Here is a 23,089-nt window from a genome sequence, read left to right on the forward strand (position 1 = left end):
AGTACGGGGTGGGGCCCAACAGAACGGCGGGGCCCAACAGAGGAGTGGGCCGCGATCGCTTTTTATTTAAAAAATAATATTTCCAAGGTGGGCCCAGATCCCAGGAAAGGTTGAGAACCACTGGCCTCCTGTATATGTATGTATCCTCAGGCTTTGTATTTCTTGCATTATGATCTTTTTATTCTTACCGTAACCCCCTTTTTAACCCATTGATTTACGTTAAACGCTTTCATATCCCCCGGGAGGGGGGAGCGAATAGAGCGAATAGACGCGACGAGACATCCAGTCGTTCTTAGCCGTGGCTATTCCCAGATTCCCAGATTCCCTATTCCCCCGTCGATTCCCAGAGTTCAGTATTTCTAACCCCACCTATTTTGTTTTTTATTTTTTCTTTGTCGATTAGAAACCATGCTTTTTTTTCCTTCCCTGTTTTTGCGTTTTAATTAATTGCCAAAATGAAATTCCACCTTTTTTTCCTACTGGTTTTGTGAAAACTGTTTTTATTTTGTTTTTTCTTCCCCCTTCCCCCCCCTTCTCCCGAGTTTTGTACAGATGTGATGAATACCGTACGTGTTTTATTATCAAACAAAGTTTGGCCTGTACATATTTTATTAATGTGTATAACATTCGACATAATATAAACTAATGAGATTTGAGGTTGAGGAGGGGGGTGGGGGGGTGTATAGTTTATGTGACTTAGAGGAGGGGACGCTGTGTAAATTGGAAGGAAGCAAGGAAAGGAAGGAAGGAAAGGATACTACTACTGCTGCACTGAGGAGGATGTCGTGGTCGAGCGTCGTTGGTGGTGATTTCACTGGAAAACGTGTCAAAAAAGAAAAGCTGAGAAGGAATTCATGGACCGAGAGAAGAGGACCGTACCGTACACAGTCCATGACATGTACACAGTCTGCTGAAATGTACACAGTCTGCTGAAATGTACACAGTCTACAGTCTGCTGAAATGTACACAGTCTTGCTGAAATGTACACAGTCTTGCTGAAATGTACACAAAAAGCCCACAAATCACCGATATGTTCCGTACCAACTGCTGCCTACTTTCCCGGAGCACTTTGTGTGATATTTTTAGTTTGGTTCTTTTTTTTGTTTTTTTACACATGGAACTCTCCTAATGCTTTATGAACGAGTTAAAATGATCCTCTGGTAGTTCCGAAACCCTCTCGTGTAACAAAAAAAAACAAAAACAAAAAGGAAAAAAATAAAACATTACAAAAAAAAAGGACCAGAGGAACAACTAAGCCTCCGAAACTGCTGTGCCACAAAAAGGAAAACGGATTCCAATCTTTTCTTCTTTTTTTTCCTTTCGTCTCCCTTCTCTTAAAAAGTGGATGTTGTCAAAAAAGGACTTGGTGTAATAACTGGTACTGTACTGGACTACTGCTGTTTTATGGAAACGCAAATTGGAACGGTGGGGGGAGCGGTCCTAAGATGAACAACAATGGCCGCTGAGCAGCAGCAAAGCAACGTTTGCAGAGACTCTTAACCAGCAGCTGCACTTGAAACACACACACACACACACAGTCAGTGTGCAGCACACAGAATACACACTGCCAGGTACAACATGCCTGTTACGCCCCATTTGGTTTGCGCCGCCCGGAAATGAACCGATCTTCAAGCTCACGTGTCGTTGCACCATAGGGTTAGAAATGGGATTTTTTAATGATTCCAGGTTTATTTTAATGATTGTCTGAACAGTTAACCTGACGCTGCCAGATCCAATTAAGAAGCTTGCTACACAAATTTGTTTCACAGCTTATTGGGATCTGGGATCTCGGGAGCAAATTCGATGACAGGGCTGTTCCTTTTTTTCAAGATACTTGGTAGATGATTGGATGGACCGTCTGTCTATCACCGTGTGGGCGTGCAAACACAACCAATCATATTGACGTGTCTATATACCGTCACATCCGGTTTCGCACATGTCCCGCCCTTAGCTCACGCTGATTGGTTCGAACCACGAGTGGTTCGGCGTTAGCACAACTCCCTGAGAGATCCCAGATGGATGCTGTGTTGGGGAACGTGGTTACCCAATACCGCCCCCAGCTGGCAGAGTCAGGTTACTTAACAGTCCCCTTTATACAAATTCCTATATTTAAAAAAATTGACCTGTCGGTATTCTCAGAGTGGGTGGCCCTTGCAATGGAAGAGTTTATATAGCACAGCGTTTCTCAAACCAGGGGTCAGGACCTCCATGGAAGTTCCCAAATAACTTTGGGGAGGTCAACATTGTTTCCTCACTCAACAGTAAAACAAACCAACAATATACATTATACATACTGTATACAGGGTATCTGCACATTTGTAAAGTTGCAAATTAATAACATTTAAGACCCTTAAAGCTATCAGAAATAGAAGTAAGTGGCAAAGATTGTGAAAATAGCCAATCAATCTACAAGTTCCCTCAGGTGTCGAGCTTGTAGTTTGGCCATTTTCACTATTTATCTGTCGAACTAAGTCAAAGCCAAATGTAATGCCTACAATGCCAAGTGCTTGTCTGGGTTATTTTTTATAACCCTTGATTATTATTATAAGCACAGTACAAGTACAGTATCGGTTCAGCCTCTGACACGGACAGCGTGATAAAACGGTTTTGCCAAATGTGATGGAACCAAATGTTGGGTCCAGTTCCCACCCAGATTACAAACCCTTTAGACGGCGTTGTGAGCTTGCAGTTCGGGCCCATTTCCCCGCATGAGACTTTCAGCGGGCTTTACAATTCACGCACACCTTTAAAGAAAAGTGAACTTGAGTCTTTGTGTCAACCCCCATTTACCAAGTATGTTTGTATAGTTCAGATAAGACTGAAATATTTTAAAATGATGCTCTTAATGTTTATAACATAGCGGGGGGGGGAATGGTGGAGTCGTCGTGAGCTTAACGGAGTTAGAAGACGAACGCGAACAAAACTGACAACGAAAGCAATGCAAGCGGGATATTAGAACAAAAGTCTAAACTGTATCGAGAATCATGTGTAAAGGACGGACGGGACAACTTTAAAAGCAAAGATTACGGTTACAAATTGAAAATAAAACCAACAAAGAAATTATTGGGCATGAGTATTTTCATAATATGGAGGCTTGCACAGGGCACATGATTATGAGTATTTTCATAATATGGAGGCTTGCACAGGGCACATGATTATGAGTATTTCATAACATCGAGGCTTGTACAGTAACAGGGCACATGCTTTGCATTGTATGTTTTGTGAATAAATGGTCAACAGTGATTGGTAAAGTTTCGTCATTTTTTTCAAATCTTCAAAAATGATGAAAAACGGCGCGCTATAGTATGCCGTACGGTATGGGCTATAGCCCACGGTCCAAAATGATGAGAAACGAGGATAACTTTTTTTTTCAAAATTTCAAAAAACATGGGCTATAACCCATCGTTTTTGTCAAATTGCGGAATTGCGGAAATGGAAATTGCGGATTATTTTTTTCAAATGCTCAAAATTGCGGAATTGTGGAAATTGCGGAAATGGTAATTGCGGAAAAAACATGGGCTATAACCCATCGTTTTTGTCAAATTGCGGAAATGGTAATTGCGGAAATTGCGGATTTTTTCCCCCATTTTTTTCAAATCCTCAAAAATGATGAAAAACGGCGCGCTATAGTATGCCGTACGATATGGGCTATAGCCCATGGTCCAAAATGATGAGAAACGAGGCTAACTTTTTTTTTCAACATTTCAAAAAACATGGGCTATAACCCATCATTTTTGTAATTTCGTCTTTTTTCAAATCCTCAAAAATGAAAAACGGCGCGCTATAGTATGCCGTAGGAGGCACATGATTATGAGTATTTCATAACATCGAGGCTTGTACAGTAACAGGGCACATGCTTTGCATTGTATGTTTTGTGAATAAATGGTCAACAGTGATTGGTAAAGTTGGTAATTTTTTTTTATTTTCAGTATTTTAACACACCAGGCAGAAAGATTAAGCTGCAAGTTAAGTTACATAATTGCATAAAATAACTTCTGTAACATTCACTTTTCTAATCAAAAGGCTTTTGCTTTAAATATGATATCCTCTTAAGCCTCTTAACCATACGATGAATTGCTAAAATAGTCACAATGTGAGCTTGTAGATTGGCTATATTTGACCTTTTCATTTTACTTATTTTTCATTATGAAGGTTTTCAGGTTGAAAGCAGTTAACCCATTTTAGACCTCAGGCCCATTCTAAAAAAACGCCTTCTAAATCCTAACAGTTTTCTGGAAAAACTTTACAGAATTGTCAACGTTCACTAAATAAATAATTTCTCAGCCGCAGTAGGCGGTTGAAACATGAAATTAAACGGAGGAGCTTTCCCATTTTGAAAGGCATACAGACTTATACAGAACCTTATCTTCATTATATCTAGACGTCGGTGGTTTTTGACCATTATAGATCTTTAACTCGAGTGTAAAATGAAACATGCTCTGTTAAAATTATCGTTAAACATCTGAATTCCTTAATTTGCAAGAAGTCAACACAATTAGAGAATGTAGAATAATTGTTATTTTGATCAGCGTTTGCCTGTCATCTAGCCCAGTGGTTTTTCCATCGTTTTTCATATCAAGGCTCATTTTCTTTATTTGGTATTTGAGCCACGGAAGTCAACAGCCACAACTCTACTACATTCTCTAATTGTGTAGACATTGTGTAAATTAAGTAATGCAGGTGTTTAACAATAATTTAACTCTTCTTTAGTCTGCTATTTTTGAAAAATCGTAAAAATGTGGCACAAATCTTTGAATATATATTCTTTCAGAAGACTTTTTATTTTGACGTCAGGCCTACATTATTTATTTAAACTGATGCAAGAACAATGGCTTCTATATATATTTCAGCAGGCCAACTTCCCACAGAGAGAACAGAAGACCCATCGATGATGCTGTGAGTGGCAGGCAAGGTGTACGTGCTGTCCCTGCACTTACTGAGACACAGCGAGTAGTTGTAAACGGAGCCATCAGGATGAATTAGCGTCAGTCTAAGAAGTAACCAATTACATTGAGATTGTTTTTTTTTTTTGGAAGGACGAAAAAGCCTTTTCACTGAAACATTCAAGACTTCCAACGACAGCCCTCGATGGGAGAGCATGTAGTGTTGGGCGATGCGGTGATTAATATCGATTTGCAGTTCCATACGTGACGTCTTACGGTCTGAAATGGTCATTTACTTCTTTACGTTACCTTGTCGGTCGTAACGTTAAGAAAGAAATAACCATAAAAACCAAAAACGTGGACAAAAACGAACCGCGATATTATATCTTCACCCACCCCTATGACCACGACAGAGTGCACTTCATTTAGCCCCACGACAGGGGCAACACTTTGGGTCACATTATGTGATTCTAAAGGAACTAAAAAAAGGGGGGGAAAAAAAAGATAATAAAAAAAACAATAAAGCTAAACTAAATTTATTTTAAGAGTGCATTTTCTGATGGTGCCTCCTGAGGTGGTAGTTCCGGGAGAAGCTGCGTGGACACTGCGTGCACTTGAACTTCCTCTGGCCCAGGTGCAGCATCTGGTGCGCCTTGAGGCTCTGCAGGCGGGAGAAGCTCTTGAAGCAGTTGGGGCAGTTGTGCGGCTTCACGCCCGTGTGCTTCCGCTCGTGGCGCTTCAGGTCTCCCGACTGGCGGAAGCTCTCGCCGCAGTGCGTGCACAGGTAGGGCTTCTCGCCCGTGTGCGTCCTGGTGGCGTTGGAGGGGGGGAGGGGGGTGGGGGTCACAGTTAGTACACGATGATCGTCTGATCGCAGTCATTTGAGATAATCGCAAATTGTTGTCAATCGCAATTGTTGTCATAATTGACCTATAGCCTAAGCATGGGTTAGACAAACCTCTACAATAAATGTCACACATATTTTTCCCAGTGCATAATTATGGCAGGCGTTGTTGGCAGATTTGGAAGAGTTTTTGAAGGTCTGGTTCCAAAAATGAATGTTCATACACAAAATAAAGCAGAATTAGATATATTTATAAACCCATTTTGACTTGAGGTAGATTCAAAAAATGCCTTCTAAATAATGACCCAAGTTTTCTGAAAAACTAATATAATAATACTAAATATGTATTTAAAAATTATGAAACATTTATGTTATATACTGTACATAACTACCGCAAAAGGGGATCCCGTCCTAAATGGAATAGAAATGCCAGTGTATATTGGTATATTTCAATTTGTCATATCTATCGTGCACTGTTTTATTGCAAAGCCTAAAAGCCAAACGGAAATGTAATTTCTATTCGTATTAAATGTTCAAAGCCAAAAAAACACAATTAAATCGTTAATTATTGGTCAACTGTAAATCTGGTGACTGACAGCGCCCCCTACAGTACGGTACCTGATGTGCACGTTGAGCTGGCCCACGTAGGAGAAGCCCTTGCCGCAGTGGGGACATTTGTATGGTTTCTCTCCGGTGTGGATGCGTTGGTGCTGCTTGAGGCCGTAGTGGTTGGAGAAACCCTTCCCACAGTCGGTGCACAGGAACACCACCCGCAGCTCCTGGAAGCAGGGATGGTCGTTAATGTACCCAGAGATATCATGTCATTTTACACTTTGTTGCATGCTGAAACCAGCAGATCAACAAGCTCACAACTCTGACGTAGGCCTTAGGGCTGATTCATACTCCTATTTTGCCGCTGTTTCGGCGCTGTAGTGCCGAAATGATTTCGGCTCGTCAGAAACTTTCAGTAGCATCGAAGAACCTCAAATGACGTCACATTGTAGGCTCTACAGAGCCGAACAGACTTTTATTCTGCTCTAAAATAGGAGTATGAATCGGCCCTTACCTGGAAGCAGGAGTGGGCCTTGAAGGGCTTGGTGCTGACCGTAGGTCTTACCTGGAAGCAGGAGTGGGCCTTGAAGTGCTTGGTGCTGACCGTAGGTCTTACCTGGAAGCAGGAGTGGGCCTTTGAAGTGCTTGGTGCTGACCGTAGGTCTTACCTGGAAGCAGGAGTGGGCCTTTGAAGTGCTTGGTGCTGACCGTAGGTCTTACCTGGAAGCAGGAGTGGGCCTTGGTGCTGACCGTAGGTCTTACCTGGAAGCAGGAGTGGGCCTTGAAGTGCTTGGTTCTGACCGTAGGTCTTACCTGGAAGCAGGAGTGGGCCTTGAAGTGCTTGGTGCTGACCGTAGGTCTTACCTGGAAGCAGGAGTGGGCCTTGAAGTGCTTGGTGCTGACGTAGGTCTTGCCGCAGTGCGGACAGAGGTGGGGGTTGTCGGGGTCGTCGTCCGGCTGCTCGTCCGTCTCGTTGTGCGGCGAGGAGATGAACTCCACGGGGTGGTGTCTGCGCAGGTGCTTGCGCAGGTAGCTCTTCAGCGTGAAGGAGAACTCGCAGAAGTCGCAGGGGAACAGCTCCGACGTGCAGTGGTGCCTCTCGCAGCGCTTGCTCTTCTGGTGAGACTTCAGGTTGCTGATCTTCTTGAACACCTTCATGGACGGGGAAGTTAAATCATTAAAATCGCCGTTAAGAAATTCTTCAATTAAACGTAACACTTAAAGCTGCTATAAGCAATAATGTCAATTTCAATGACGTTATTTTTATTTGGTATTCAGTAGTGATGCACTGAATATTCGGCCGCAGAAAATATTCGGCAGAAAATGGCTAAAAAAGCATTTTCGACCTATCCGGTTTCGGCCCGAATAGGCAGAAAATATATCACCGAATAGTGTATGCAATTAATGCATTCAAAAGGGCTGAATAAATGTTTTATGGACCCATAATAGTGATTATTATTTGTTAAGTTTTGCCATAACAATTTATTTTGCCATAAATCAGGTAGCTTTAAGGTACAGCAATGGTAGGAAAAATATATATATAATATTAATCATATTCGGATTTCGGCCAAATGTTTCCTGTATTCGGTTAAGGCCGAAAACCTTTCGGTGCATCCCAATTTTAAAATAGAAATGTAATTAAAATTTTAAATACGCTGCTTACCAACTACCCGGTTAATCGATCCCATAAGGTGATCAATGAATGAATTGATGTCTAATCGACAGCCCTACCTTTAGGCACTGGTCGCAGCTGTAGGAGGACTCCACGCCGTCCTTGTGCACGGTCTTCTCGTGCCTCTTGAGGAAGCCGGACTTCTTGAACTCCATGCCGCACTGGGCGCACACGTGCTTGGCGTTGCACTTGTGCGTCTTGAGCTCCTTGGGGCTCCCGTACGTGGTCTTACACTGGTCACAGATGTACCACTTGCGCGGCTTCTTCCCTTTGGCGTTGGATTCCTCCACCTCCTCCTGCTCCTCTACCTCCTCCTCCTCTTCCTCCTCGCCCTTCTTCGTCTTCCTCTTCCTGCCGCCCTTACGCTTGGGAGCGATCCTCTTGGTTATGGCGGCGACTTTCGAGCGCGCTCCGAGTCTCTGCGGTCTCCGCTTGGGCAGACTCTCCTCTTCGGCCTCTTCGGCTTCTTTAGCCTCGGACGGATCCACCACGAAGTCCGGATCCTTGGCCTCGGACGGATCCACGAAGTCCGGATCGTCTCCCTGGTCGTCGTCGATGACGGGTTCGTCCTCGTCGTCTGGGACGAGCACGCCCACGGGGTGGGCGTCGTCCTCGGGCAGAGCGCCGTCCGCGTCGTGGGGCAGAGCGATGACCGCCACGGGGACGGCGTTGACCGCGTTCCCGTCCGGGTCCTGAGCGTCGATGACGACAGCGTCTCCTCCTCCTCCCACCACCACCAGGTCCTCGGGCGGCGGCAGCACCACCACCTCCTGCACCTCCGGGTGCACCAGGTTGGTGTGGTGCCGGAGGGAGTCCTCGGTGCAGAAGGTCAGGATGCAGGGCGCGCACCAGAAGCCCAGCCGCTTGTGGCTGCGCTTGACGTTGTGCGCCTTGAGGTGGCGCGCCAGGTCGTGGTGCTGGCCGAAGCTCTTGCGGCACACGGTGCAGACGTAGGGCCGCACGCCGTTGTGCACCGTCAGCTTGTGCTTCTTCAGGTAGCCCTGGTGGGTGAAGCTCTTCCCGCACTCCGTGCACAGGTTGTCGGCGATCTTCTTCTGCCTCGTCTTCTTGGCCGGCGTTGTTTCCTCCGCCTGCTGTTCGTGTTCGTCGGGGGAGTCCTCCATGACGACGTCTCCTCCACCATCGTCCATGTCGTCTTCCAGTCCTCCTCCTCCTCCTCCTAACTCCGGCGGGTCGTCGGTACCGCCGTGCTCCGTGTGGTGGTTGTCCAGCACGTAGGCGTGGGCAGCGTTCTGGTCTCTGAGGACCGAGGAGGACGTGGTGACCTTCTTGTGGACCAGCTGGTGGCGCAGCAGGCCGGACGCCTGGCTGAAGCTCCGCCTGCACAGCGGGCAGCAGTACGGCCTCTTGTTGGAGTGGACGCAGCGCTGGTGCCTGGCCGGGGGCGATACGGGGGGTAGGTGGGGGGGCGATATGGGAAAAATATTATTTCATAAAAAATAAATCAAGCACTATCACATAATACACGATATATTATTTTTTCGTGCAGTTGGGGGAAAAAAAAGACGATCTTGGCATAGAGTTTAACAGGACAACCACCCAACTACAAGTTTACAGCAACTAAAAGAAAAAAAGGCGTAAGAGAACCGTTTAGACAAGAATATGTGTTATTTTTGGCGAGCGAAACCGTCATTCTACAGAAGTATAAATTAAAAAAATCAGGACGGGAAACCCTATTGGTGTTTTAAGATTATGTTATGCTTTAGCTATTGAAAAATAGCAGATCTACAAGCTCATAGCCCGGCTCCAAGTGCCGCGCTACGAGCTTGTTGAAAATGTGGTGCGGATCTTTGAATATATATTCTTTTAGAACGAACGATTTTAACTCAAATCCTCGTTTCTGGGGGGGGGGGTCCCTGGAACAACATATTTTGAAGACTTTAAAAAGAAACTGCCTCAGTCCTAAATGAATTAAGATATAGCACTGCAAAATCATACAATATGCATTCACTATATATAAATATGATATCTCTGAAAAGGCATATGGTGGAGACAGAGTAGACAACATTGACCCTATCCCCCTCACCTGGCCAGGTGGTGGTCGTACTTGAAGGTCTTGCCACAGTCGGCGCACAGCTTGCCCTTGTTGTTGGCGTTGGGGTCGTGGATGACGTCGTGCTCGTCCACGTTCAGGATGACCACGGACACGTCGTCCGCCGTGGCCGCCGCCACCTCCTTCTTCTCCTCGGGCGGCGGGGCGTGGAAGTAGTCCGTGTGGCGCTGCAGGTACGTCTCCGTGGTGAAGGGCAGCTGGCACTGCTCGCACGTGAAGTTATGGGAGCCCATGCCGGACGACGTGCTGGTCTCTGGGGGGGAGAGAGAGAGCAGGGGACAGGGAGACAATGTCACACTGTGTTTAACGACCGCTTTCAACCTGGTGTCCCTCCCCCACTTTAGGGCAGCGGTGGCCGAACGGTTTGCGGAGCGGTCTTGATATCGGAAGGTCGCTAGTTCGTATCCCCGGACCGGCACGTTAAAATGACCACCGCTGAAGTGCCCTTGGACAAGGCATTGAACCTCTACCATGAAATGTTCTATGAGCAGGGCCTGGCTGTAAACAAGTTCTTGAGCCAAGTCCAGTTACCCTGGGTAAACATGGTAACTTTCTTTCTTTCTTTCAGATATACGCGACAAGGGGCGGCAAGATGTCTCTTAGACGAGCATGCATCTCATCCGGGTTCTTTTTTTTCCCCCCTCGATTAATTGTGCAGCACTAGTTTAACTCATTCTGGGGCGGGAACCACCTTTGGTGTTTTAAAGCATTATGTTATACTTTAGCCATTGAAAAATAAGCATTATGTTATACTTTATCCATTGAAAAATAGCAAATCTACAAGCTTATAGAGCTTGTAGATTTGCTATTTTTGTGAAAATCATGAAAATGTGGTGCAAATCTTTGACTAGATATTCTTTCAGAGCAAACGTTTTTTAACTCAAATCTTTGCTTCTGAGGGAGGGTCCCTGGAACAACAGATTTCCAGAAGGAGGTTGGTGGCCAATTGCATTTAACTCTGGGGGTCCTTGACATGAAATAGTTTGAGCACCATTGACATAGAAACATAGCTTTTTCAGAAAACTGTCAGGATGTAGAAATAGACATTTTTAGAGATCTGATCTCAGGTCAGAATTGGTCGACATGTCATCATTCCTCTTACGTGTGGGCGTCTGCTTCATGAACCAGATCTGGTTCCAGGCGGGGCTGAGGTGGTCCAGCAGCGTCTGGCTGGGCCACACCAGCAGCTCGTCTCCCTGCTGGATGGTCCTGCAGCAGTGGAACATCACGCTGTCCTTGTACTGCACGGCCAGCAGGTTCTTCTCGTGCTCGTTGCGAGCACAGTTCACGTACCTGCGTTGAGAGTCGAGCGTTATTCATAGTCTTAAGGCTCATACATAGTCTGGATTTTCGGTGGTTAGGTGACCACCGAACTACAACATGACGTCACGAGCCGCGGTGAAGAGCAAACCACCGCCACCGCTCCAGCCCTGCTCTCTGTTTTTACTCACCACCGCTCAACGTTATTTCAGCTCCGGTGGTCAGCTCACCACCGGAGCGGTGGTCACCTCACCACCGAAAATCCAGACTATGAATAGGCCTTTAATATTTTCGGAGGTGAGGTGACCACCAAACTTATACGACATGACGTCACTGAGCCGCGGTGAAGAGCAAACCACCGCTCTCTCTCTCTCTCCCCCCCAGCCCTTCTCTCTGTTTTTAACTCACCGCCCGCTCCTCCATTCTCTTCTCAGAGAGAAATAATTACAATTAATTCATTAAAAACGGTAAACCCATAGAACAGGGGTTCTCAAACTGATCCTGGACACTGTTAAAGATAGTCCAGTTGATAATAATCCACAAACTATTTACCTCATCCAGTTGGAATGCATTTCACTGGCACCGTCAATGTACTCCCACTTGTCTTTACCTCTGCAAATCTACAGAAATACACAACAGGACATAAGATTAGGGTGTATATTACATTCATATGACATATCTATGATTATACTAGTTTGTTTGGACCTATAAAGGTGCTATGCTTGCCAGTCTACATAATAATAATAATTTTCATATTAAAAAAAAGGTAGAAAGTATGATTATACCAGTCGGACCTACAGTATATGTGCTGAGTCTGAAGATTAACTAACCACATACGGAGTAGTTCCACGTTTCCAACAAAAGAAAAAAAACGTCTTCTTTTCTATCAATTACACGCCCCCCAAAAGCCTTGAATTCATGGGAGATTATTAAATTATCGGCTTAGGAATGCGACAAAAACAAATCTCTGTATTATGCTTAACATACGACGTAGCGCTCTATAGTGTATAATACTTATAGGTTCATTGTACAGAGATGTTAGTTTCTTAGCTTACTACTTCTTGATTACTATTACAATGTATTTGATGTATTACCATGTTGCTTACTGTGTAAATCGCTCTGGATTAAGAGCGTCTGCTAAATGCATAAATTGTAAAAATCGATGTATATAAAGTACATGATAAATACATATCACAAGGTGCAGCCTGCCTCACCTCCCAGGCGTATTCGCTCCCCATGGCGTCCAGCCTGGAGGTCATCTCGCCCTCGTAGGGTCCAAAGTGCATGCCCGGGGACACGGTGGGGCCCTGGTTGACCACGCCGAGCCCCGCTTGGGGGATGCTGGAGCGGGCGATCATCAGGCCGTGGGGCAGGGAGAGCAGCGCCCTCTGGGGGCCGCCCATGATGGTGGGCGAGTCCAGGATGAAGGAGGGCCCGTTGATGGCGTTGGGGTCCTGCAGGTGCTGGTGCTGGAACATGGAGCGGCACTCGTTGCAGTCTGTTGTCAGAGCGGGAGGCGGGGTTAGGAGGAGAAGCAACTCAAAGGTTTTTTGGACCGTTAAAACATCGACTGTACGGTCGTTTCATGTGCCACGGGTATTTTAATGTGAGGTTCTTTATTCAAGGGGCAAAGAATAACTGATTGAAATTAAAACATAGCAAGCGCACACTCAGCTCTTTAAGTCTAGAAAGCAACTAGTAAAAGTAACTAAGGTTTCCAGACGATTGTAGTGGAGTAATACAATATTAAGCTGCCGTGATATATGAATAATGAATACATGTGCTTGCTTACAGAAGCCGTCGTCAAAGAAGCCATCTCCTTCATGAACCATGGTGTCCAGCAGCTTCTGGATGGGAGTGTCGGTCGTTTCCATAACTGTACGCACACAAAGATCAACACAGAAAACAAGGTTAGGAAATAAAGCCGAGATGGTTAATGTAACATTAGTAAAACAAAAAGGTTGAGAACCAAATTGACATTTACAGGTCTGTAACTCCAGGAGTGTACGACATGAAACCTAGAATACTCTTGAAGTTGAGGGTCTCAAGATTAATTCCAAACCTTTTCCAGGAATTATGTCATGACTGTGACATGACTGTTATTAGAAGAACATGTGTTCTTCTTACCTGTAGTGGAGTGGATTTCTTCCGATGCAATGACCTCCTCGGTCGCATCCACCCACACCTCCACGCCGCCTCGAGACATCTACGAACAACAACAACAACCTCATCATCATCAGCAACGTCCTTCACACTGCCTCTACTACCAAGACAGGACCCTAAATGATTAGTATTATTATTATGTGTAAACCTATTAACCTAAATATGTCCATTGACAAAAAAAGAACATTACTGCTCAGGATTCAGATTCAAAAACAGCAAAAGTAGCAGATGGACATGCTCAAAGCGTGTGGCTGCTTCTCGCCATGTTGTGCCTCGGCTGTAGTAATGATCATATTCATAAGTAGAGCATCATTGAGTTACGTTCTGTTTCTGCCCGGCAGCGTCGATATGCTTTTGAGCCGTGGTCGGACCCAACCTGAAAACTATTTGTGCCAGGCCTGGGACTCGCCATTTGGGGCAGCGGTGGCTCAGAGGTAGAGTGGATGGATGGTAACCACAAGGTTGCCAGTTCGAACCCTGTGGGCTCCCCCAGAGTTAGTGTCGAAGTGTCCTTGAGCAAGACACTGAACCCCTAATTGCTCCTGATGTGCTGGTTGGTGCCTTGGCTTGCATGGTTTCCGGTGTATGAGTGTGTGTGTGTGAATGGGTGAATGTAATGCACAATCTATGTAAAGCGCCTTGGATAAAGGCGCTATATAAATGCACCATTTACCATTTGTGTGTGCCGTTAAAATGTTTCATATTTCTTAACGGTTCTTTTGAAAAGCAGATCCACAGTGAAGCTCACACGCATCACTCGTGACGTGAGCTTATACTTCGGCTATTTTCAAATTGCTGATGTTTGTATATAGTGTAACACCCGGGAATCGAACCCGGGTCTCCCGCATGGAAAGCCTACATCTTAACCACTAAGACAAAGGGATATCCCTACAACTCCTGGGAGATATTAGACCTTTCAGGCTGAGGCTGTGAGCCACTCTGCTATAAGGCATAAGACAAGTGACTAGATAAGTAACTGATTTTTATGCTATATATTACTCTAACTCTTTGCTGGGGACCCCTCTGGAATCCACCTCAAGGACCCCTGGGGGTCCACGACTCCCTCAACCACACTTTGAGAAACACTGCACTACTTTGACATTACTACTGTTACTGTAGCATCTATGTGAAGAACACAACACATCGTCATAAGTACAAGTAGGCATTTAGCAGACGCTCCTGTCCAGTTACTGTAGATTTGGCCAGTGGTCCAAATGGGACCCTTTAATAATGGGTCTGTATTCTGTTACAGTGGTGCATTTGTTTGTGTGCTCTTAAAACAAGCACTGAGTGTTTTTCCAGTGTAGATTGGTTACGGTTACGGTTTGGTTTAGACTTAGACACCAGAGTGATTATCAAACATTATTTTCATTTCAAGCAGTCAGAGACCCCAGTCCGATATGTACTTGTACCACTTGGCCACGTTTTGACATTGACAATATCGTGGGAACCCGATCTACACTGTATAATAAATCATGTTTATATAAGTTCAAGAGTGCACAAATGCATGGATCCAAATGGACCCGTAAAGCGTCAATTTAATCGCTACAGGCCCGTAGACTAGATGGGTCCATTCGGTGGTCCCTGGACCCCCCAGACGTTGAGAAACAGCATGTTAAAAAAATCACCATCACATTAAATTGAAAATGTTCGATCTTGTTTACATTGCTCTGAATGCTAGCCGTCTTGCTAACGTCACCAAGTTAGCTAAATAAAGCACAAGCTACGAAGCTAACTTTAGCAGTCACTCGAAATACACAAAAAAAAACTATTATGCTGATTCATATTTACTTTGGTTGTCACTAACGTCCTCCGTCTGTCACCATATGCTGTCCAAAGGGTCAGAGACAGTAGAATGCTACATTAATGATATAAAAAATTAGTTGTAAATGTTGAAGCGCTTTGCTTTTAGCCGCCTTTTTATTTAGCTCCTTCTTCAAGCAGCTCAGAGTGAGCAACCCCGGAAGTAAAAGCTTTGCTTTCCAAAATAATAAGACGTACCACATCCGCTAACCGTTAATAATAGTATAGTAATAACAATAACAAAAAAATAAAATAAACACATGTCCCACATGTAATAACGTTTCTTAATGTATATATATATATATATATATGTTTTGTAATCGTTAAAACACGTAATTTACGAAACTAATAAATATATTACAACAAAAAGCGCGTGCGGTAAATAAACAAATAAAAGTACGTCACTCGAGACATCGCCTCCCCTTTTTTTATTCCATAACTTTTGTGCATTCGTCCAACAGATAACATTATTATATGTAACCTACGTTTCAATTTTCATGCATTGCAGCTTCATCATTAAACATTAATTTGCACCCACTTCCTAATGGTAATAATAGTAATTTTATGCTATATATTATATTTGGTATGTCCCATCAAACACGGGCGCCGCTGGTGTAGTGGTATCATGCAAGATTCCCATTCTTGCGACCCGGGTTCGATTCCCGGGCGGCGCACTGATTTTCTTACATTTTTCAATTTTTTCAATTTTAGATCGTTGTTGCATATGCGGCATTTCAAGATATAATAAAAACAGTTGAAAATGGATACAGTTGGAGGGGGTACAGCATTGTGTAAAGTAAACAGAGCAATGTCAGCCACTCAGAGTCACTATGATATGTCAACTGTCAAGCAAGCCAATCAATTAGTTTTGTATGCAAATTATGCAATGGATCATGCGATCATCATGACGAGATGCTGTCCGGATTCGGAACCCGAGAGAGAAAAGCTGTATCGCATGGCAGCATGGCTCATTAACAGTGAGTGGGTGACGAAACGGCGACACTTTGATCCAGTGTTGCCAAGTTAAGGTTTAGCGATATAAATAAGCAACCAGGATCTATGAAAATAAGTGACCACATGAGCACCCTATTGCTTGCTTGCTTGATTGATTGATTGATTGATTGCTTGATTGCTTGTTTTTGTATGGACGTGGTGTTGGGTGCCTGCACATATGCACACATGGCATCAACGCATGGTGTTGTGTGCAGGCGCCCTACACTCTGTCTTTGTACTATGGATTGTACTATGTTTTTGTATGGACGTGGTGTTGGGTGCCTGCACATATGCACACATGGCATCAACGCATGGTGTTGTGTGCAGGCGCCCTACACTCTGTCTTTCGTTTTCTTTTATCCCCCTGTTCCCCTCACTGTATATATATTTTTTTCCCTTTTCGCTTCCTATATGATGAATTCCTGTTCTGTTCTTTAACTACATAGAAGTGTCTATTTGTTTGTCTCTAAATGTTTTGATGAATTGAACAATGTGGACCCTGTTGTAAACAAGTGTAAGGCTTAATTGGGTCGTCCACTCACAGTTAACAGTCTTTGTATTGAGTTTGTGCTTGAAATGTACTGTAATTCTGCAAACTGTTAATAAAGATTTCAATCAATCAATCAAAGCTTGATTGCTTGATTGATTGAATATATTACAGTGTGGTTTATGCTCTGCTCTCATTAGTATAGAATCTGGGTTGGATTCACAAAATCACAAAATGGCACAAAACATGTTTTGGTTTAATATTAATAGTAATACATATTAATTTGGGGGTTAACAACTAGCAGCTTTACCGGAAGAAAAAAAAACATTTTCGCTCCTATGCCACCAAAATGTGGAACGCCCTACCAACAGTCATTAAGACATGTGAATCCCTTGACTCCTTCAAAACTGCTCTCAAAGGGCACCTATACGGCTGCAATTCGAAACTGGCCCCCGTAAAATCTGAACCCCCCCCCTTTTTCCCCTCACTGTATATGTTTCTTTTCCCTTTTTGCTTCCTTTATGATGAATTCCTGTTCTGTTCTTTAACTATAGAAGTGTCTATTTGTACGTCTCTAAGGTCGCATTCTCACCTAATACTTCGGTAGACTCGAATGCGTATGGGAGGAGAAATGGGATTCTTGCATATTTAATTGGCTACGGTTTGCCTTCACACTGTCATGATCCGCAGCAATTGGAAACGCAGCAGGGGGGACCTTTATCAATGTGTTACATTCATAAACTAGCCTACACAGTGAAATGATAAATCTATGGTGATAATTATACTCATAACGTGCATTATGTGTCGTGCCGACGGTCTGGGACTGCCCCCCCCTCTCTCGCTCTCTCACTATAAGCACGCAGCCACGCACGCACTGTTCTTTTGGGCATGGAGGCACAGCGCTGAGCGCACTGATATAACAGACAGCAGCGCAAAATGTTTACAAGTTTATCGAGATGAAAGTTCCTACTCCCCACTAGTCCCCACACAGTGACAGCACTCCATGTTTACGGCACGCACAGACAGACAGAATATTCTGTAGGCTATAATACTATTACACTGCACTGCAGTGTTTGTGTTTTCTTAAGCAATTGATTAATGTACTCGTCCTCATTTCGATCAGGGCTTCAGTCTCCACTCTCCTCATTCGACCACGTCTATCCACGGTAACGGGACATCTTTGCGCTGCGTAAAATATGCCTTCTCCGTCTCCAACTGTGTTCAGCTCCTCACCCGCCTGACGTATGTTTGCTTCATTTCCTGTATTTGCTGCGGATTGCATTCACACCTGCACCGAATCGTAGTCAAGCGCGATTGGAAGCGAAGCGAAACCCCCGTTTTTGCTCGGAGTAAAATGCGGTTCTTTGTTGCGCATTAGGATTCGAAAGAGCCTTCACACCTGCCAAACGAAGCGCACTTTCTGAAAATGCGCAGCAGGATTCGTTTTAATCGCAGCAAAGCTCTCTGGTGAGAATGCGACCTAAATGTTTTGATGAATTGAACATGGTGGACCCTGTTGTAAACAAGTGTAATGCTTAATTGGGTCGTCCACTCACAGTTAACAGTGTTTGTATTGAGTTTGTGCTTGAAATGTACTGTAATTCTGCAAACTGTTAATAAATATTTCAATCAATCAATCAATGAAACAAAACAAAAAATAAAACAAAAAACAAGCCCAAAGTCGCTTATAATTCGCAAACATGGCAACCCCCTGAAGTGAAGGCCACTCAGTGGAAACAGCTTGTTTTCAGTTACACATGGCAACAACAACCAGCACCACCTGGCTAACAGGCAGCCACACACACACACACACACACACACGACACACCAGGGACGTGATGTAAGAACGGCCAAACAAACACCAAACTACATGAAAAGAAAACCAACATGAAGCTGTTTGAATGCAGAAAGGACAGACATTCTTCTGTCCACAATGAGGCTTACAACTTCAAGAACCACAAGACGAACGAGACAGAAGAGTATTCCTGCTGCTGCAGCTCCTGTGGAACATCTCGCGTGTTTCCAGCAGCCAAGCCGTGGGTCTCCATGACCATAGACTGTAACAAGGTCTCCACCATAGACTGTAAAAAGGTCTCCACCATAGACTGTAAGAGGGTCTCCACCATAGACTGTAAAAAGGTCTCAACCATAGACTGTAAGAGGGTCTCCTCCACCACAGCGCAGTGGATGCAGAGGGCAGGAGACTCGTCTAAGACCAGGTTCCTCGCCGGCCTGCTGCTGCGCTGCACAAGCGTCTCTGTGCTGCAGAGAATACACAACGTGCTTCAGGTGACATCTGGGAAGGACTTCACTTACACCAGGCAAGCTTATTATTAGTATTGGAGTTTTGTATTTTCTTGTAGTTTCAGCTAAGTTTCAGGTTATTATTATTGTTGTTGTTGTTGTTTTTGTTTAGTATTTGGCCTATAGTTTGTTTACTACCAGCAACAAACTAGCCTATAGCCTACCGCTGGCCACACCCACGACCCCCCAAAATAATCATATTTGAACATTTGAATGTTAGCCCAATCTTTATAGTACATATATATAGTACATAGTACATAGTACTTTATAGAACATTCAAATGTTCAAATATGATTATTTTGGGGGGTCGTGGGTGTGGCCAGCGGTGGCCTGAAAAGGTTGAGTCAGTGGCGAGATTCAAAAAGCTCAGACAACCGGGCTTAAAACTAGCATGGCCAATGGTTTATACATGAGATAGACTTAAGTCTTTTAACTATCTGTCTGTGTCCCACATGGAGATCTCTGTATCTGCCGGTCTGCCTGACTGTGCAGGTGTGGGGTTGCCGTTACAATCAATTGGCTGAGGCAAAGGCTGGAAATTGCACAGGTGAGGGGACTTTGGCTCATTCGGACCACTGGCAGAGCCTGACCAGAGCCTTTTGTGGTGATTCGATACCGGGCACTGCACTCCCTCTCCCTGTGGGGGTGTGGAACGCGTGTGTCGAATTTGAAGTTGGTGGGGCGAACTGTTCTCGAGTTATGTGCATTACAACCGCACACAGACACGCGCACACACACGCGCACGCAGACAGAGATGTGGCGCATTTATGGTAAGATGGTCTACTCTGCATATGGTCCATACCAGGTCAAAGAAGCCAAGTTCAGCTGAAGACACCGTCGCTAGATGCAGCAGCTCCAACCGCAGGGACACGGAGTCCACGCTGGGAGTGGATGTGCTGGACGTGTGGGACTGGTTCGGGAGCGGCAGCACACCAGACTGGGTCAGAACCACCTACCTGCTGCATGTGCTGCGACTGTGTGACCCCGAGCTGCTACGCATGCTGGGGAATCTGACCGCTGTGCTCCTGGCCAGGGACAAACGTGCTCTTGCGCAATGTGAGGGTACAGTATATGTAAATAAATCTATCTCTCTTTCTCTTTCGCACGCATTCTTGTATTTATTAACAGTTTGCAGAATTACAGTACATTTCAAAGCACAACTCCATACAAAAAAACCGTTAACTGTGAGTGGACGACACCATAAAGCATTACACTTGTTTACAAGAGGGTCCACCGTTTTCGTACAAATATACACTTCTATATAGTCAAAACCTGGAAATAATCATAAAGGAGGAGCGAGGTAAAAAGGGGGGAAAACATATACAGTGAGGGGGAAAAGGGTGGGTGAGGGATTCAGATTTTCCGGGGGCCAGTTTCAAATTGCAGCCGTCCGTATAGGTGCCCTTTGAGAGCGGTTTTGAAGGAGTCAAGGGATTCACATTCTACACATTCTAATATCTGGAACACTTTATTTGTACGTTTTGTGGTAAAAGCACTCAAACTTTCTTCTTTCCTGCCTTTGATCTCCTTATTACCCCCCCTATCCCTTCTTCCCCTTTCTTTGTTTTCGTGGAAAATTACGCGATGGGAACTACGCACAAAAACTAATTTCACACACTTTCTTTTTTTAAACTTTTTAAATAATAAAGCTGATTGCAGCGGCCCAGTGCACTCCCAGCACATCGTCCTTTCGTTGTACTGTACCTGTTACAACAATGACAATAAAGAAATATCTATCTATCTATATTCATGCCACTGTAAATTGACGTTGACTTTAATCTTACAACCGTAGGCCACACATTTTAAGCGGTTAAAAGTACTGTCTTGAATTTGGTAAGACTACAAAATATCTATTCAGACAAACTTATACTGCCCTACAAAAGTAACTACGTTTTTGGACACACCGACTTTGTGGGATAAACAATTCAAGAATGTACAATTGGCACACTTTAATTTTTAGAACCACTTGTTGTTATGTTTATTAAACATCAGTTATGCTCTTGATATGTTGGGAGGACAGGTGAGCGAGGAGGAGAACCTGGTGAGGTGGACTCCAGTGATGATGACCAGGAGGAGGATGAACCATCTCCCACGGTGGTGATCCCTGGTTCCTCTGCATCCCTGTCTGGGGTCAGGAGACACCGTGACTTCCTGCGCTGCCTGCCCGTTCATCTGGCCAAGAGGATATTAGGTATACAAGCGTTTTTTTTTTTTTTATTAGGGACCCCCGGGTTATACACTTAAGGCCAGTGATTCCTAAACCGTTTTAACTTGAGACACATTTGAAGACTCCCAGGGCAGAGACCCAAACTAGTAAAACAAAAAAAGCTCACAAGGTGTTCTATTTTCACTACTTCTTAAAAGTAGTTTTTGGATGTAGGGAATTTCTTTGATTTCTATTAATGAAATTATAGTTTTGTTTCTGAAATCCTTTTTTTGTTTTTCTTTTATTAATACAAAATAAATTAAAACGTGTTTGTGACCCATAAAAATATGTCTGACCCACAAATGGGTCCCGACTCATTGTCTGGGATACCACTGCACTGTGACTAGGCCACTTGAATCGATTTGAATCAATTTGCTATCTCTGGGTCCTCCGATCGTCACTGTGAAATCCTCTTGAGAGTTACAGTTAGAAGTGCCGACTCACTCCCAATCTTCTGCGGTAATCTGAAGACTAACCTCTTCAGATGGAGCCCGTAGGCCGTAGCACTTGACCCAGCCAGCCTTGGCGACCTTGCAGGCCTATATAAAATGTAATTTAGATGCTATTTAGTCTAGACTAAATGGATTCATTTGTTGACCTGACATCCTATAGTTTGTATAGTTTAAAAGTTTAACATTTTGTTTCAATGTTATACTGTTTAGACTAGAGTTTGACTGATTATAATTAGGTTCTTGGTTCCAGATTACTATTTCTATGCATTTGAGGCATCCATCTCCTCGTGCTTGCTTATTGTAAATTGCTCTGGATTAAGAGTGTCTGCTAAATGCCTACGTTCGTATCGTGTCGTATTTGCCTTACGCTTATAAAGTGTTCAAGCACTCTGAGACCCATATCTGCATCACAGCACTAAGTTCAATTGGGTGATGCTTGTTCAGAATCTTATTTCATCGCTCCCTGTTTAGATAAACAGCCAGCGATGTAATCTAGAGCTGTGATCGAAAGCGTTTGATACCGTCGTCTGTAATCTAAAGCTGTAATCTAAAGCGTTACACTGTATGAAGTAATCTAACGCTGTAATCCAAGGAGTTACTGTCCGAGGTCCAGTGCTTTTTATGGCACAGAAGGCAGCATGTACAGGACCGGGTACAGTGCTGCCAGCATTTGCACACCACAAGGTTTCAGGTTTTTGACCTTACACTTTAAGGTATTAACATGCTCTACCAATGCAGATTGGACTAAATAACATTTTATTACACAATGGACTACTAGACCCAAGGTTCAACTCTTAGTCGTATTGTCTGATTTATTTAGCAATTGCAACTGCATTCGCAGGAACCTTGCGCACACACACACACACACACACTCACTAACTGTATATACTGTCTGATGATTTGTATATATGATGAGTGTTACAGTACAGTACAGTAGAGGGACCCCCACCACACGTTAACTCTGTCATTTCTCGACCATTTCGGACGCTTGCCGGCTCGCCGGAACCGGGCCGGCACCCTGGCCACGTTCCTGTGTGTCTGGAACTTCCAGGGACCCACACGGAGTAGCACCACTCACTTCACACCGGTGTGGTTATTTTTCTCCAGCTCAGCGGCTATTTCCAATTCGACACAGGCTTCCCAATGAGTAATGTGGCTTTTATAGTGCAGGTGGAAGTCACTGAGGAAAAGACAGTGGAGCCATTATTTATTGTGGAGTGGTGTGTTAAGTGTTTGTTGCTAGGCAGGGTTTTGTTGGCTTGCCTTGTATATCCAGGGATAGGTACGTGTTGTATGAGAGGCCTGTTTAACGAGGCCATTCTTGTGTAATTGTAGTTCCAATCCCCATGGCTTCATTTTGATTAGCTTTTGTTTGTTTGCCTGGAGTGTCGGAGTC

The 23,089-nt window shown here is 44.3% G+C and overlaps 1 protein-coding gene and 1 long non-coding RNA gene across 2 annotated transcripts; one reads left to right on the top strand and one right to left on the bottom strand.

Moving 5' to 3' along the window:
- The first annotated feature begins 27 nt into the window (after positions 1-27).
- Positions 28-3,243, top strand: LOC308332848. Its single transcript, XR_013965755.1, has 2 exons — positions 28-3,092; positions 3,137-3,243. It is a non-coding gene; the product is annotated as an uncharacterized lncRNA (long non-coding RNA).
- Positions 3,244-3,900: 657 nt separating this feature from the next.
- prdm9 (PR domain containing 9) lies at positions 3,901-15,384 on the bottom strand. Its single transcript, XM_080788669.1, has 11 exons — positions 15,240-15,384; positions 13,413-13,491; positions 13,078-13,161; positions 12,500-12,783; positions 11,838-11,905; positions 11,128-11,318; positions 9,999-10,278; positions 8,011-9,346; positions 7,144-7,431; positions 6,346-6,506; positions 3,901-5,692 (listed from the first exon to the last, which is right to left on the bottom strand). Exons 2-11 carry the CDS (start codon positions 13,489-13,491, stop codon positions 5,425-5,427), a joined length of 3,039 nt encoding a protein of 1,012 aa, XP_080644795.1. The 5' UTR covers positions 15,240-15,384; the 3' UTR covers positions 3,901-5,424.
- Between the last annotated feature and the right edge of the window lie 7,705 nt (positions 15,385-23,089).

Source organism: Protomyctophum bolini, assembly GCF_963924005.1.
Source record: "Protomyctophum bolini genome assembly, chromosome: 18".
Classification (NCBI taxonomy): domain Eukaryota; kingdom Metazoa; phylum Chordata; class Actinopteri; order Myctophiformes; family Myctophidae; genus Protomyctophum; species Protomyctophum bolini.

Excerpts from the sequence above, each read along its gene's own strand:
- prdm9 (XM_080788669.1), bottom strand. The coding sequence starts at position 13,491 with ATGTCTCGAGGCGGCGTGGAGGTGTGGGTGGATGCGACCGAGGAGGTC. Across the intron at positions 12,784-13,077 it reads CTTCTTTGACGACGGCTTCT|ACTGCAACGAGTGCCGCTCC; the intron begins GTAAGCAAGCAC and ends CTCTGACAACAG. Across the intron at positions 5,693-6,345 it reads CAGCTCAACGTGCACATCAG|GACGCACACGGGCGAGAAGC; the intron begins GTACCGTACTGT and ends CAACGCCACCAG.